Here is a 16,534-nt window from a genome sequence, read left to right as displayed (position 1 = left end):
CACATGTACTCCGGGTGCTCTTATCAGCGTCTGCACAAACCGCATACAAATCAGGCCTGGATCATACACCACGGCAAAGGTCTCCACGTAAAAGGCTGGCTAATTGCTAATTGGGTCGCAAGGTCTGAAGCAGGCGCGGCTAACAAGAATTAAAATGCGGGGGCGCCTCATGCCTGTGAAGTGTCTCCGGCTTCCTGGTGACATGCCCCAGAGCAGAAACACACTGACAAACACCACAGCCACAGCAGGCCGCTGTGAGGCTCTGTCTACACAGCTGCTTCATAACATCACATGACGGCTAAGACACAGCAAACGATTTTTTGCTTTTCGGTGGCACTGACATAAAGTCATTACACTGAAATGAGATGAGTTTACTGTGCATGGATATATATATATACCACATGAGGCTTTCATCATTAGCTGTACATTGATGAAAAACACATTTTCATTGTATGATATTCACAGCAGACAGGAATCTATTCATACATGGTGTCTCCCCATTGACATCAATGAGTTCAAACACCATTTTATTGGTCTAATTGTTCTAATACATGGAATGATTATGAGAAAATGGGCATTTTTGGAACTTTACATTAAAATGAAATATATGAGTGTATATTTCCTGCTGTGTGTTTTCATTTGTGTAGCCTGCTTCATTGGTCAAAATAGTCATTACAAACACAACAAAGAAATACATGTTTTATGTATTTTTATTGCACTATAGTGCCCCCTACATAGAGTAAGTGTTCTCCTTGGGGGGGTGAAACGTTTGGTACCAACTGACAATGTCTGTACTGTTTTATTGGTGCTATATGTATGTGGGTGAGCTCTAAAAATACATTATAATATTACATCTTATATCTAGTGGTGAAGTTGCAGATCGCAATTAACTGAATACCCCTCACCTCAGCCTCTGCTACCAAGTGTGTAGAAGAAACTAGTGTTTGATTTGTCCTTTCTGGCCTACTGTAGAAACACGGCACAACATAGTAGAGTCTGTAGAAGTGGGTCCACAGCGTCTGCAGATATTAAACGCTCATTGTAAGGTAACAAAAACACAATAATTCTTATTTTCAGGTGATTATACATTACACAGAGCCCTTTAACTAGCTGGAGGCAAACTTTGTCAGCAGCTGACGACCTTTATTTCAGCTCTCCCTTACATTGCTCCATAATTTATTGATTCAATAATGAATTTATTGATTCAACATAAGTTCTGAGGTTATAGGACCACCATATTCTGTGTGTTTAGTTTGGTCATTTGACTTTACCGCAACAGGACCCATCGCTAAAAATATGTAGCATCAAACAAATACATTAAAATGAAATAATGACATGAATAAATTGAATGGAAATTGTATACATGAAAAATCATTTGTGGGGGTTTTATATGATTTTTATAATAGACATTTCATAATGCTCCTATTCAAAAGAATATTCTAGTTCATAGCGCTCACAGAAAAGATTTTACAACTCCTGGGCAAAGATTTTATCTTTCACTGCCCTGCCTCTGATTAACTTAACCTAATATTCTTTCCCAGAGCCTGACCAATCTCACTCCTCATGCCTAAACCTACCCAACCCAATCGACAAGGGAAGAAGTACTGGCCAATCAGAAGCAGAGTCCGACAGCTCATGCCTTCACCACAGGATTCATAAAGTGGCTGCAGGACAACCCTGTGTTGTTGTTGTTGTTGTTGTTTGCTGGAGTTCCCCTGTCTACTTCCTGTTTCTACCAACAGTGACGGTTGGGTTAATGAAGGCCACCTCATCATAATGAAGTTGCTATGATTCTAACCATAATGTTGAAGGTCCTTAATCATATATGCATAATAAGCACTTGATGGCACAGTTTGCACATACAGTACCCCTACCTGTACATATACACATACATGCACTCACACACACAGATCTCCATGTGTATCTATAACCGGACAGCAATAATGTTAAGTGGGGTGTCTTGAACTATGAATGTATGAGAAGTGTGTGATGGCTCTGGCTCATGCTTGCTTACACTTGGGTCTTTGCTGGTGGACAGAAGTGATGAGTTGATCAAAACTTTTTACTTTACAGTCCATGAGTCATCCAAGACATCTGAAGCTGTTGACCAGTGTTGGGTGTGTTTGATGTGCTAATGACCAGTTTTCTTTAGTTTTGCATGTACTTATCAGTGCGGTGCTGTGTGAGGCGAGGAACGGAGTGTTGGGAGGTTGTAACTATTATTTATGGCAGTGTATGTGAAGCCTGAGCTGATGGGTGAAGGTCTACACGGTCATTTGTGGATTGTGTAAAGGAAGTAATCTCTATAAACTGATATCTGCATATGAATGCAGCATCTGAAGGCAAGGGACCAGAGATTTTGGCAGTTTGTTGTGCGAGGAGTATTGACCAATCACGTTCGAGTGAGCTTTGGTTGCACACAGGTAAACATTCTGTGTGGGGCGCGAAAGAGGTGTAGGGGAATCCATCAGCAATCATTTGGCGATATTTATTTATTTTTATTCATTTGCAGACATCTGTCCATAGAGATTAGCAGAGATGTGTCTGTCTTGTCTCATGTATCAAGTTGCCAATCTGACTGCAGAGGAAGTCTTCGCTCAAATATCTGTTTTCCAGATATCTGCTGGCTACACCAGAAGCCCTCAAATACTGACCACTGCCCACAGAGGCCGAATCATTGACACTGTAAAATCATTTTAAAAACTGTTTTCAGTGAGTTTTAGTCCTGCTGCCTTTCAAAAATCTTTGCTCGTCTCTTCTTTTTTTTTTGCCTTCTTATGTAACACAAAAGTTACAAAGACGATGATGACCACCACTGTGAATCAGTAGCAGCGGACATAATAGTTTAATATGAGATAATAAGTTGACACAGTCCAAACAGCAATGAGAGCAGTGCATGGGGTGCAGACTGTATATCAAGGTCATGTTTGCCCAGGGGAGGAACCAGTGCTCTTAGCTGGGAGCAGGCATAGAGCATGATGGGATACTATATTAAGAAGCTGCTAAAATAACTGCTAATATAACGGCACATCAGAAAAGAGTGTCTCAGGCACAAAGGATCGATGTTACTTTCTTGCAGAGTTCAGAACAGGGACCAAATGCATCCCATTTATGTGTGTCAGTGTATTGTGGACTGTGTTAAGACTGTGAGAGGTCTGTCTTTCATGTTCCTAATAACAGTGCTTGAGTGAACTGCATGAACAACGCTCATTAATGTGCGCCATGACTGTCGTCGTTCAATCTGGGGCTTCTCCTGCCATTTAGAATCACACTAACATTAAGCTGCCAGAGTCTGACTCCTTCATCTTGACTCTGTCTTGAGCTTTCAATCGGATCACACAAAGTTTGCAAAGTCAGATCTCTCTGATGAAAATCATGTGATATGATTGAAATCACCTGAATCGGCTTCACATGAAGCATAACTTCTACTATTTATGCGGTTATGTGGAGCAGAATATGCATACAGCTCTGTGGATACACTCACACAAACATAGAGTCGTGCATATTTAAAAGACAAATAACCAAACAGAAGCAGACACATATGTAACTACTGAAACGAGCAAAGCAAGATGAAACACATAAACTCTGTGTGTGTGTGTGTGTGTGTGTGTGTGTGTGTTTTGATTTACATGTACCTCACCTTTAAATCTCTTTTTCATAATAATATAGTGATAATAACACATAATAATAGGCTGAGGGACTCAAAGTCAAATCTACATCAGCTCTCTTTAGCTGGTTTGTCTCTTGTCTTTATGCATTCAGACACTCATCTTGTGTCAAAGTGTTTGAAAAGTCGTCATAACGCTGTTTGTTTGGCTCGTTCTGAGACTGGAGGTCACCGTCCTGCAGTCCTGTTATCCACCACAGCACAGTGTTCATGCTGCCGGTCCAATATGCAGTCCAATACTGCAGCCTTTTGACGGAGAGCGCGCTTCCAAATTTACCCTCCCGCTGCGCTCGCTCCCTGGTACCTTAAAAAAAAGCGCGTGCACGGCTGAAGGTCACTTAAACACAAAAGGCTTTCAGCGCTGCGGTCCAATATAGCGCATGCGCGCTGCCGGAGGACTGCTTCACAGACCGCAATATGGCGAGAATGCCTGCCAGCGGAGACACGGAGCGGGAGCAGATGAGCTGCCCCGAGAGGAGCAGGGATGAGGAGAATGAGGAGGAAGATGAAGATGAGATCCAGGAGGTCCAGATCACCGGGGAGGAGGAGGATGAGGAGTCCGATAGAGATGCTATGGAGCTGGAGTGGGAGTCAGGGAGTACAGTGCTGGACTCCAGCGGCTCCACCGCGGAGACACGAGCGGTCGTTATGCGGAGTATGGACCGAGGAGAGGAGGAGGGAGAGGCGGACCCCTTCAGCGGCAGCATCCCCGCCGGGCTGGAGTCTCACCTGGAGGGAGAGCTCCAGCGGTCAGAGCGGAACAGGCTGAGCGAGAACACCCGCCTGGCCACCCGGTATGCAGTGAGGATCTTCAGGGAGTACCTGAGTGAGAAAGCCCAAAGTCCAGACTTTGAAACTCTGGACAAGGAGGCGCTCTGCGCTGTGCTGCGCTCCTTTTACGCGGAGGCGCGCTCCAAAAGTGGACAGTTGTACAGCAAGTCGTCCCTCATCAGCATCCGGAGCTCACTGAACCGGTACCTGAACGAGCCGCCCTACTGCCGCACCTTAGACCTCACCAAGGACCCAGAGCTGCGCAGCGCTAACCTGACCCTGGCCGCGGTCATAAGGAGGCTGGAGGAGCAGGGAGCCGGTCCCGTGGTGCAGAAACAAGCCATCACGCGCTCGGACCTGCGGAAACTGTACGAGTCCTCCGTGTTCAACACCGACACTCCGTTCGGACTGCTCAACAAAGTCTGGTTCGAGACCTGTATGTATTTCTGCACCAGGGGCCGGGAGAACCAGCGGGAACTGGAGGAGGACTCGTTCGGCCTGGCAGTGGATGAGGACGGGAGAAAGTTTGTGTATTTTAAAGCTCTCGGACCGTACCACAAGTCCCGCTCCGCCGCCTGGACCAAGAAGCGTCCGGACGCAGACGAGGACACTTTGCCGCGGATGTACGAGACTGGCACGGAGCAGTGCCCGTACGCCAGTTTCGTCCGGTACGTGTCGAAACGGAACCCCCTGTGCAGGGCGTTCTTCCAGCGTCCCCGGGACCACTGCTGCGCGAGCGACGTGACGTGGTACGAGAACAAAGCCATCGGTAAGAACCTGTTGGGCACGAGGATGCAGATGTTGTCGCGCGCTGCCAAGCTCTCCAAGACCTACACCAACCACTGCATCGGTGCCGTCTCCATAGCAACGCTCAACAGCATCGTGGGCGCCGCGGGCTCCAGGCCGACGACGACGACGCTTTACGTTGCCTCGGAAACGGTCAACGGTCACACGCAGTCCCACCTCCAGCTCGTGATCCCGTACCTCCGCCGGGTAACCGACTCCGCAGATCTGAAGCCGCAGCTGACAATGGCAGCAACGACAATAAACACGTCAGCGACAACAACAACAACAGCGAGCAGAGCCAGCTCTGAGGAAGACCCGGACCCGGGGGCTCCTTTCGCCAAGAAGCTGTGCGTGCGCCCCGGGACTCGCGCGGAGTCGCCTCTTGAGCGGAAAGAGAGCGAGACGGCGCCCACGAGAGCCAAGGAGTCCCATATTCACACACAGCCCGCCGTCCGGTCCCCGGTCGTTGTGGCCACACAGGTAACACGGTGCACGAGGCCGTATATCAGCTTCACTGTGTGAACGGCCCGTGCGTAAAATCCGCCTGCGGGCATCCGGCGTGTCCGTGCGTCCGCACCGCGTGTGAGCCCTGCATGAGGAGCACACGTGCTCATAATCCATACAAGATGTTTATGTTTAAAGGAGGACATGATGTTCAATCAAGTGCATGTACTAATGATGCAATACAGTACAGTGATGATGTCACTAATCAACAGGATGTGCGTCACTTTACTCATGTTTAGTGCTGTCCATAAGTATGACAGTGATGTTCTGTGATTTCTATTTTCTATATTAACAATGTGACAAACACACACGCAAACTTCACCAAACATTGCATGACCCTGTATGGAGCCTTTCAGATTTTGGTTCAGTGCTCCTCAGACTTCACTGTTTCACTTCACACTCTCACCAACCTGCAGCAGCAGCTGTTTCCAAAGCCACCGTACACCACCTGCTCAGCAGCAAACAGCCGACAGATGCAGTTAGAGGTTAGTTTGTGAACATAGTGGAGCGTTTAGCAGCTAAAGAGACAGAGATTTCCCTCAGGAGGCGGCGGAGCACGAAAACAGAGCAAAAGGTTTTGTTTGTGTTACTCCAAATGAATGCTTACATTTCTAAATAGGCAACTTCATTATGTTAATACTAACATATGTATGTACAGCATGTTGGGGAGTTTGAGTTCGAGTTTGCATGTTGTCCCTGTGTCAGCGTGGCTTCTTCCCACAGTCAAAAGTCACGCAGGTTAATTGGTGACTCGAAATTACCCGTAGGTGTGAACGTGAGTGTGAATGGTTGTTTGTCCCCATGTGTCAGCCCTGTGATGAACTGGTGTACCTCGCCTCTCCCCTGATGACAGCTGGGATTGGCTCCAGCCCCCTGTGAACCTGATAAGGATAAGCAGTTATGGAAAATTAATTCGGAGGCTTTATTTACTCAAAGTAAAAAAAAAAAAAAAATGAAGTCACAGACTTGAGGTGTGACCTTGCAAAGCTCAGAACTGAACAGAAGACAGTTTGAAGAGAGCTGTTTAAAGAATCTGAAGAATTAAAGACGGCACAACAGTGTCGAAGCAAGTGAGAGCCCAGGAGACTTTTGTTCCCCTCCTGTCAGGTACTGGCCTCTTACCAACCTGCCAATTGCTTCTTTTTGAGCTTAATGCTTTGCTTCATGCCAGGCACCTGGCATTGTAAAGTAGCCTACAAGGCAATTTGGAATAGCTGGTGCTCCGACAGAGCAAAGTCATATCTATGTGCCTGACAGGCTGTCCTTGTATTTCTCCGCTTCCTGTCAGGTTTCTGGCATTATCCTCCTGTCCCCAGGCTATGATTTGAAATCATCAGCACCTCTCTATAACTCTACTTGGTGGGGAAGGCCTGCCAGCCAGCTCGCAGGATGTCACAGGGTATAGTGTGATTGGCTCATTGTAGAGGAAAGGTAGCCTTGGAGATACCTGGCAGACTAAACTGATGAACAGTAGTCCTGACCTGACAAATATATTACCTAAAATAAAATTTGATATCAGAAGGGCATATTGAGACCTCTGTAATGTTCATCATTGCTTTGGACACTTGGAGGGAGCAAAACAAGGTGTAAACTCATCAACACCTTTTAAAGTTGTTCTTGAAAAAAACAAGCAAACGGTTGATAAGTGGCAACCTCTGTGGCTGTGAAATGAAGCCAACACAGGAAGTGCCAAAAACTGTAGTTCAAGCGTCCACTTGAAGCTGGTTACACAACAAGGCAGTCTCCATAAGTCCCCATGTTCAAATGTCCAATTTCACAGCAGAAATAAACATGTTTACAGCCTGGTACAAAAAACTGTTTTGGTCTCTATAGCTAATTTCCCTGTTCATGACAACTGTACTGAGGGTGAATTTTTAAAAAAAATCACCTGTTTAAATGATGTTTAAAGTTATGCAGAATTAACAGTGTGGCCACTTTGATTGACAGGTAGGTGCCATTCCACATGACTTGTTTGAGCACCCAGTTGTTATTCGGTCTGCTTCAGTTCCACCACATCTTTGCCAATTTTTAGAATAGCTGGGAGGCGGAAATAGTAGGACTACCAACATGGCAGATTTTTACAGAAGTCAGCATGCGCTGTCCATTCTTTTTTACTGTCCTTGGTTTACACTCCCACAATATTATGGGAAATGTAGTTCCTTTGCAGGACTATCACGCAAATAAGACAAGACTAAGAAGATTCTTTTAAAGGAAGTTTTTCTTTGCCAACATTCCAGAGTGTTGGCTCTAAGTGTCCTGTGGTAACTTCTGTCATAATTTGGCGTTATATAAATGAATTGAATTGAATGTTGGGTCTGATCTGACCCTCCTATCAACAGGACGATAAGTGCATTCAAAACTTACAAATGAAAAATCCGCATTTTGTTAAGGTGATGGTTATGGTTTTGGTTTAATGACTAGTAAGTTTTCTAGTTATGGGACCTTTGTCGTCATGGTTACAATAGTAAACACTGGGTTAAGGGTCGGGATTGATGGTTATCACAGAATTAATGTTGACTGTCAGTAGGAAACATGACGACACGAGGTCTCTGATTTTTTATTAACTCACCGTCCACCCTGTTCTCCTGTGTGAGTGTCTGATGCTTCCTTCAAATAACTTTGTGCCACCGGCATGCTGGTGTAATGATAATACAGTTTATATTTAAATTGATGATGTGGGATGATTGCGTCAGTTGTGACTCTGCACTCTGCACCGAGGATCTCTAAAATAAGTGGAACATTTTGTACAGGATTGTACTGACTGGCTGACTGGCCTCTGTTGACATCTGACAACCACACTACTAATAATGCTACTATTACTTTTATTTTGATACCACCACTGTTGTGTGTGTGTGTGTGTGCGTGTGTGTGTTTTGTGTCTCAGGACAGTCGTGGCAGCAGCAGCAGCAGTATGTCCAGTCAGCAGGTCGTCTCTGTGTCTCCTGTGTCTCCTCTGGGCTCCGCTGGGATCCCCACACCGGCCAAGCTCAACAAAACCAATGCACCTGTCCACATCGATGTAGGAGGACACATGTACACCAGCAGCCTGGGCACCCTCACCAAGTACCCTGAGTCACGGTGAGGCGCACACACACACACACACACACACACACACACACACACACACTGTCCCTTAATCATCTCCTAATTCATCTACTGAAAACACACTGGACACCTCATTTTAAATCAAGCTGTTATAGTCACAGTCTTCATCCTTTCATTTGTCTGTTCCAACTTAAGCCTCAAAATTAAACAACTCAGTTTCAAAAAGCCCTAAATTAACAAATTAAATAGATTTTAAGAGGTAAGTCACCTTGCCCTAATTTGCATATTCATTTTAAATAATTGACAAATGCATTAATTATCAAATTAAAGTGTTATTAAGGATGGGATTTGGCTTTGCAGCTAGGGGGTCTGAAATATCTTCAGGTGCAGATTAATGAGATTTTAAGAGAGTCTTTGCCAGTATTCAGCTTTATCCCAGATTTGGGATAGATTCAAGGATGAACAGGTCATACACCATTATTCAGATATATTTATGTGGATACATTAATGAGCTGTCTGCATGGTTTAAGGCATGGCTCTGTCAGGCATAAGGACCCTGTAACTGATACAGAGACGGTACACTACATGTATTATATGCAGTCGTGTGTGTAACGTGCATCCTGTAGTGCTAACTCACATGATTGCACAAGGATTCATGGGTCATTGTGGGTTTTTTGTTTTGTTTTTTAGTAATCCTATAAACTTTTTTATTATTTATTATTATCACATATGGAGCGTTCTCCTTACATGGAGCCTGACATCTTGTGAGTGCCGGCAAGTTTTTTTTTTACACAAGCCCAGAACGGACAAAGGGCTCTACAGAGCACGCTCCACCACAATGTTGCTGACATAGGAGGAAAAAAGAAGTAGTAGAAAAAGAAGACGGATGAGGTGGAGAGGAAGGAGAAGAAGCGTTTGCTGGTTCTGGATAACTGTGTTCAAGAGTTCAGTGCAACCAAACCACCAAATCTTAAACACTGTACCTTTAAATTGTATGAAATATTATTGCAGGTGTCAAAATGTCTTCAAGTACAAATGTACGTGTGATTATTTTCATGTTTATGTTGTTTGGTCACTGGTGAAGCCGGCAGATACCTCTCTATTCTTGAACATATAACAATACATTAATTTATCGATCAATTACCCCCATTTAGATCTCATTAAAACACCCTTATGACATTACTAATAAAGGGTACAAGAGGCGGACAAAAGGCAGAATGATCTGATCATATGTTCTGCCCTGCTGTGAGTCATCCGTCAGTCCTCGTCAGCGAGCTTCCCCTAGCCACCACTGGTACAATTAGCCTGTTTGCTCCATGTTTCCATGACTCACTGTTCATCTCGACCCCATAAGCTATTTTTTCCTTTGGCCCCCAGTGTCTCTACAATAACTGATTATGTGGCCTTTGCACAACACTGTTAGTGCCCTTGTGCTGCTTTAAAAAACTCAAGTAGCATTCAGCATGTCTGCCCCATTTGACTGATTGTGCAGTTATTTTTATTTAGTCTTGTAGGTGGTCCATTAATTTAACCCACACTTCCCTTTTTTTAAGGATCCTGTTATAAAGCATATTGGAGGAATATGAAAAAAGACAAATTAAAAATGGTGACTAATGCTTCCTAATGTTAGCAACCCTTAACTAGACATTGTTGTGTAACTTTACTGACTCAGTTTGCCGACTCTGCTTTACTTTCAGCATGTCACAGATCAACATTTTCACGGTTTTATCTCCAAAATAAAACAACAAGTGAACTCGTGTACCTCACCAGGAGACATCTTTGTTGTTTTTGGTCTCATTCCAGTCTCTCTCAGTCAGCTCACTCGATGAATCTAGCAGCGTAGTTGCTGGTTGCAACCCCCTTAGCCTCTGACACACTGGAGCTTTACCAGTCCTGCTTTTAAAAGCTATCTGGGGGTGCAACATGCTTCAGCATGTTGTAAATGGTACATCACAGCCAGGTGAGATCATACCTGACCACCACAACAACTGAAAATCAGTGCAGCCATTTTATTTTATGCTTCAAGAATCAGTGTGGACTCTTTAAAAGTTTCAAATCTGTCTGTTCCACATGTGCATTTAAGGAAAAACCATTTCATATCGGCCTTGAAGAACCACTGTGTGTTACAGACAGGGGATAAAATCCACAATTCCATGTGACAATGCACTGTAAAATTCACATGACGCCAATGTAAGGCTTCAGCAGTCAGTCAAAAAAAGAAAAAAAAAAATACTGTACTGGTCTAAAAATACTGTTAGCTTACTCTACACTCTACAGTAATCCAGGAAGCTGTTAAGCAGTTTTCACTTCTGATCATGGACATGGTCAGAGTGACAAACCCAGACAGAGAGAGGAAACTTTCACCATCCACTGACGTTAGAACACAGAAAACAGTGGATGATGGGAATTAAAGGCTGCTGCAGCATCTAATTATACTGAATATGTTAGAATAGGATTGAGTGTACTTTCCTTTGTCTGTCAACAAGGACATCTGTGAGCAGCCGACATGACAGCCCTTCCAACATTTGGTTGGTATTTGATGAAGAGTCCTCTCTGTCTTTGTCTTTACCGTCTCTGCCAGGATCGGTCGTCTATTTGATGGAACCGAGCCCATCGTGTTGGACAGCCTGAAGCAGCACTACTTCATCGATCGTGACGGACCCATGTTCCGCTACATACTCAACTTCCTCCGGACCTCCAAGCTCCTCATCCCTGATGACTTCAAAGTGAGTGTCTGTCTAGAGCTTTGATCAGGTACTAACACAGTTCATCACTGCAGGGAAACCAATAAACAAATGAACTGTCAATGAACTTTTTTTTGTTAAACTCTATTTTGGATTTTGAAATTTAAAATAACAGATTGACCAAAGTAATTATTCTTACATAAAATATTTATTTCATATTTTTTGTAAAAAGTTTCTGTGCACTATACTGCACACGTGACTGTAATCAGTCATATGTTGTTACTGGAACTATTTTTAACACTATTTACAGTAACTGTGGCTGAATATGTGCACTATGAGAACGCGTTACCTACATATGTATTGTTTTATTGACTTCGGTGCTGGCAGGATACCGCGCTGAATTCCCCAAAGTCAAAGACAAAGAAAATGATGTGGTGCTCCATGTAGAATCCACCTGAAAAACTTCATATATATGTACATTTGTGATTGTATTATCTTGCAAATGAATCTGATGACCTCTGCTTTTGTTTTGTAGAAAAATGAATATTGGTGCAGTCTATTCATTCGCTTCGCTTCAACTTAGATGATCATTTTCAAACTACACTTATTGTCTTTAACTGTGTACTCAATAAGTTAGTGGTTTAGTATCTCAACTGTTGACTGATATAAGTATCAATATATTTGTTTTGGTCTAACCATTCTTTGCCTCTGTGTCTCAAAGTGGTGACCATAATGTTTCCATTCACTCATGTTCAGAAATATTTATGCCACCATGTTAGAATGTTCGACCTCCTGGAACAGATTTATTTTGATCAACAAACTCAGTTAGCACATTCCAACAACCATGATGCACAATCATTTGTGTGTTCAGTATAACCTTATGTAATTCCCTTAAAAGGTTAGTGCAGACTACAAGACTTTCAAAATCTCTGAATATCTGTATTGATCTGTTTTGACTCTCAGAAAAAGATAATGATGATGCCGGAGGGATCATCAACTCAAGAAAATGATCCCGATATTTAATAAAAACATGTAAGAAGTCACTGAGTGTGTGTTGCTGCCTCCGTTCCCCCGGTTTCATCTTGCAGTCTCATTGGATACTGCTCACACCATGTCTCAAACTCTTCTCCAAGGTGCACCATCTCCAGACATACTGTTTTTGGATGAAAAATGTTTGATACCTGACGTAACGTCTCAGACAGCTCATGACAAATTCAAGACCCAAGACTTTCAAGACCCAGGCTGACAAATCCTGTAGTCTGCATTAAGCTGGTTTAGTCATCTGTCCTCTCGATTGGTCAATATATTGACATAATAATTTCATGAAGTCTGTTCTAAAAGTGGCAAATCTCTGCGTGACAAGTTGTCCAAATGTTCTGTTTGTGTTTGTGCTTACAAATGTGTGTATTCTCATAAGCCTTTCTTTTCTGTCTTTGTTTCTTCTGTCCACGTGTGCACGTCTCTGGCCTTGTCTTCATGTATACGGTGTGTGTTTGCAGGACTACTCTCTGCTGTATGAAGAGGCCACTTTCTTCCAGTTGGCTCCACTGCAGGCTGAGCTGGAGCGCTGGAGGACTGAGCGGGAGTGCGGGGGTGTGTGTCTGGAGTGTGAGTGTGTTGTGATTCATGTGGCTCCGGAACTTGGTGAGAGGATCAGCGTGAGCGCCCAGCGGGCCGTGATCGAGGAGGTTTTCCCCGAGGTGAGAGACGTCACGTCCAATTCCCTGAACACCAGCTGGAACCAGGACTCCACACACATCATTCGTTTCCCGCTCAACGGCTACTGCCACCTCAACTCTGTGCAGGTACAAAACACACTCTGGGTGTAGGTTTAACACCCTTCAACACTTAAGGTGCGGCCTGAGTTCATTAGTCTAGCCTTAAGCTGAAGTGTACAGTATATTGTTGGCGAGGCAGCAGCATCAAACTTACTCTCAGATTCGTCCACCATCCTTAAACTCTTTGACCATGTTTGCTTTTTTTGGATAGAATGTGTTTTATTTCTCTAAATGTAACTGAAATAAAGCTGATTCATAGATTTTATTCAGTTATTGGGTTGCACCATTACATATAAATCAATATCTTTGCAATTTAGCGCTCACCAGCCAACTACTTTGCGAACAGCTAAACATCAAGCAAGTGCACCAACACAAGACATAGCAGCCAGCTAACAATACTTACTAGTTCAACAGCAAGAAACCCAGCTCGGTGTCTGTATTTCAGACTTTTATTTCATGAAGCTCTTGCCAACGACTAAGAGCTAACACAGCTCAGGTTCTGGCATGACACCGGCTCCGCTCCCCTTCACCATTCCTTCGCACCCCAGGCCTGAAAACCTCTTCTTCTTGTTGGTCCAAAACACTTGTGGTACAAACACTAATATTCCCTCAGTACTTTGAGCTCACAGTCCAGACAGGCCAGCTAACAAATTGAGCTAATAGCAGCTACTTTACTGTATCTGTATATCACAGAGAGTTGATGTGCAGCAGCCAGAGGACATCACAGGGGAAACCAGAAACCATCGCTTCATAAAATATGAGTTATATGAATTACATAGTTCAGAAACAGACCTGATTACCAGATTACAAGTCAGTGTGGCATGAAAATGATTTAAATCTGTTTATGGTTATGGGAAAAGTTACACAATGTGGCTTTAATCCTACTTTGTCAGGTGTCACCACATTCTTCTTAGTTTTATTTGCAAACATATATGTTTTCTTAAAAACCTACTTTAATATCAAGTTTTTATATGATATTCATTGAATCTCGGATAAGCCCTGTCTTTTCCTTGAACTATCAGTAAGACTTAGTACAGTATTCCGTCAAGAGTACCAAGGCCGAGTCCTTACAGCAGCAGCCCGGGTTCAGTTCCAGCCTGTAGTCCTTTGGTGCATGTCAACCCCCATCCCCACCCGCTCTCCACCCCTTCCCTGTCTCTCTACAGATGTCACAGTCTAATATCTTCCTCGCTGATAAAGTAAATAGACTGAAACAAACAGCCAATAACTTTCTCGTGTGGAGATAAATTGACGGCTGACACATTTCATCACTGTGTGTCTGTCTGTCTCTGTCTCAGGGGAAATCTCAGTCAGTCAGACGGATGCAGTACAGAGGAGCAGAGACCTCCTGAGGGCAAAACACAGATAATGTCACCACGTTCACTTTGGTGGGAGGGGGAGGGAGAGAGGAGCTAATGGACTACTTCGGAAGTAGTTGATGTTTCAGCCCAGAGAGGCTGAGTGTGGGATGGATTTTACCTCGAGAAAATGAAGAGTGACCCTGGTCCCCCAGGAGCCAGCTATTGTTATCTCAGCTATTGTTAGCAACGCATTTAAGCACACACACACAAAAGAACTAAATCAGAGATCACATCAAACTGTCACGTACTATCCCACCCTTCCTTTTGGAGAAAATCTAATGATCTATCTAGCGCAGGTAAAGTTGCCCTAAAAGGTCAATGTGCTGCAACTGAAGAAAACATAAATAGACAAACGACACAAGTAAACGTACGGAAGCCCAAAACTGTCATTCGTACATTTTATTACCTCGATTTTCTCATGAAAACAAGTTAATTCTATTTGTATTAAGAGTAGTGTAGTTCCCTTTGAAATAGAGCAGTGTGTAAGTGAGAGTAAGAGTGGCAGGGACGGGCAGAGTGACTGTGTATGTAGGTGGAGCAAGAAAGCAGGTAAGACATACAGTGTAGGTTACAGTACACGATTACATAAATGGCTGAAGTGTCTCAATGTCAACTCCGAAACTCTGGGTCTTAAAAAATCAATAATAAATCTTAGCCCAGCAGGACGGCATCTCCTCCTGTGTTGCCTGGCCACGGCCTGGCAACCGAGCAGGAAAGGTTAGCACCGGGAAAAAAACAAAGTCTTGTTATCTCACAATCTCAAGAAAATGATCCCGTTATCTCGCACAAAGCAACATATAATAACTTGAGAACTCGAGAAAACAAATGAAATGAACTCGTTATCATGAGAAAACAGAGGAAATAAAACGCAGGAATGCATGACCACTTAGGGCTTCCGTACGAACAGATTTGACATGTATAGCATTTTAAATGCCGAATGTTACAATATGAGAAAACAACCAAACAATAACACACCTCTGAGCAGGCCTGCCTGAAAGGGCGGCCTGTACAGACACCTTGAAACTGTGCAACAACACCAGTTTATTTAGATTATCTGTGTGCACGTGTTGACTAATGGAACGCTCTGTGCCTCAGTGTCCGCCTTGGAGGGCGCCAAAGTGGGAACAAAATCTACATATGTTGTCTTCAAATTGACCCATGGGTTACAGTACTCTTGACTTCAGAGGCTCCTTGTCAGAACCTCATTATTGTGCTGCTGTCGTTTGGTTCTGTCCGTGTCTGCAGGTGTTGGAGCGGTTACAGCAGAGAGGGTTCTGGATCACATGCTCGTGCGGCGGTGGAGTGGACTCTTCCCAGTTTAGTGAATACATTCTACGGAGGGAGGGCCGGGCCGGCCGGCACCCACCCAACCTCATCCGGATCAAACAGGAAGTCATGGACTGAGCTCGCTGACATTTCCATTTTTGCACGACACAAACACACAGACTGGGATTAGTGAGTTAGTGTGTATCAGTTTTTGATACTTTACTTACAGTTGCCACATTCATATCAGACAGTGGTACCACTACAGTAAAAAAAAAAAAAAAAGATCCATCAGTACAGGGATTAGCATGTGATCCTAATTTTGAAGTTCACTGGCGTCAGCATTTCTGTTGATAAGAAATGGAGGCTAGTACTCAGGGGGTGTGCAGTGTGGATCTTTTACCATAGTACATTTACATCATTTTATAGTGTGATATAGTATATTTCATAGAAATTCAATTGAGAAACGATTGACAAATATCATAACCCGATGCTAATGTCTGATGCTTTTTGACTAATCCATTGAATTGAATACCTAACAAATCAAAGTGCATCACATTGATGCAGAAATTCTGGAAATCGATTGCCCACATTGGCCTAAAAACCTCCAGAGACGTTAAAGGGAGAGAAACTACAGCATGAAAACTGTGGCAAAATAACATTTATTATTGCTAT

The 16,534-nt window shown here is 43.7% G+C and overlaps 1 protein-coding gene across 2 annotated transcripts; it reads left to right on the top strand.

The window, feature by feature from the left end:
* Positions 1 to 2,509: 2,509 nt before the first annotated feature.
* LOC104922759 (uncharacterized) lies at positions 2,510 to 16,144 on the top strand. 2 transcript variants are annotated; one of them, XM_010735683.3, is made up of 5 exons: positions 2,514 to 5,704; positions 8,613 to 8,806; positions 11,355 to 11,499; positions 12,957 to 13,262; positions 15,842 to 16,144. In XM_010735683.3, exons 1-5 carry the CDS (start codon positions 4,085 to 4,087, stop codon positions 15,998 to 16,000), a joined length of 2,424 nt encoding a protein of 807 aa, XP_010733985.3. In that variant the 5' UTR covers positions 2,514 to 4,084; the 3' UTR covers positions 16,001 to 16,144. The 2 variants fall into 2 exon arrangements, with proteins under 2 accessions (XP_019134525.2, XP_010733985.3); XM_019278980.2 differs by lacking the exon at positions 15,842 to 16,144 and having other exon boundaries at positions 2,510 to 5,704; positions 11,355 to 11,527; positions 12,957 to 13,048.
* The last annotated feature ends 390 nt before the right edge of the window (positions 16,145 to 16,534 follow it).

The sequence above is a fragment of the Larimichthys crocea genome, chromosome XVII (genome assembly GCF_000972845.2).
Source record: "Larimichthys crocea isolate SSNF chromosome XVII, L_crocea_2.0, whole genome shotgun sequence".
NCBI classification, from domain to species: domain Eukaryota; kingdom Metazoa; phylum Chordata; class Actinopteri; family Sciaenidae; genus Larimichthys; species Larimichthys crocea.
The sequence above is the reverse complement of the archived record's forward strand: the minus strand, read 5'-3'. Positions and strand labels throughout refer to the sequence as shown.

Coding starts and splice junctions, on each gene's coding strand:
- LOC104922759 (XM_010735683.3), top strand. CDS start 4,085: ATGGCGAGAATGCCTGCCAGCGGAGACACGGAGCGGGAGCAGATGAGC. Junction 8,807..11,354: donor ACCAAGTACCCTGAGTCACG/GTGAGGCGCACA, acceptor CGTCTCTGCCAG/GATCGGTCGTCTATTTGATG. Junction 13,263..15,841: donor GCCACCTCAACTCTGTGCAG/GTACAAAACACA, acceptor CCGTGTCTGCAG/GTGTTGGAGCGGTTACAGCA.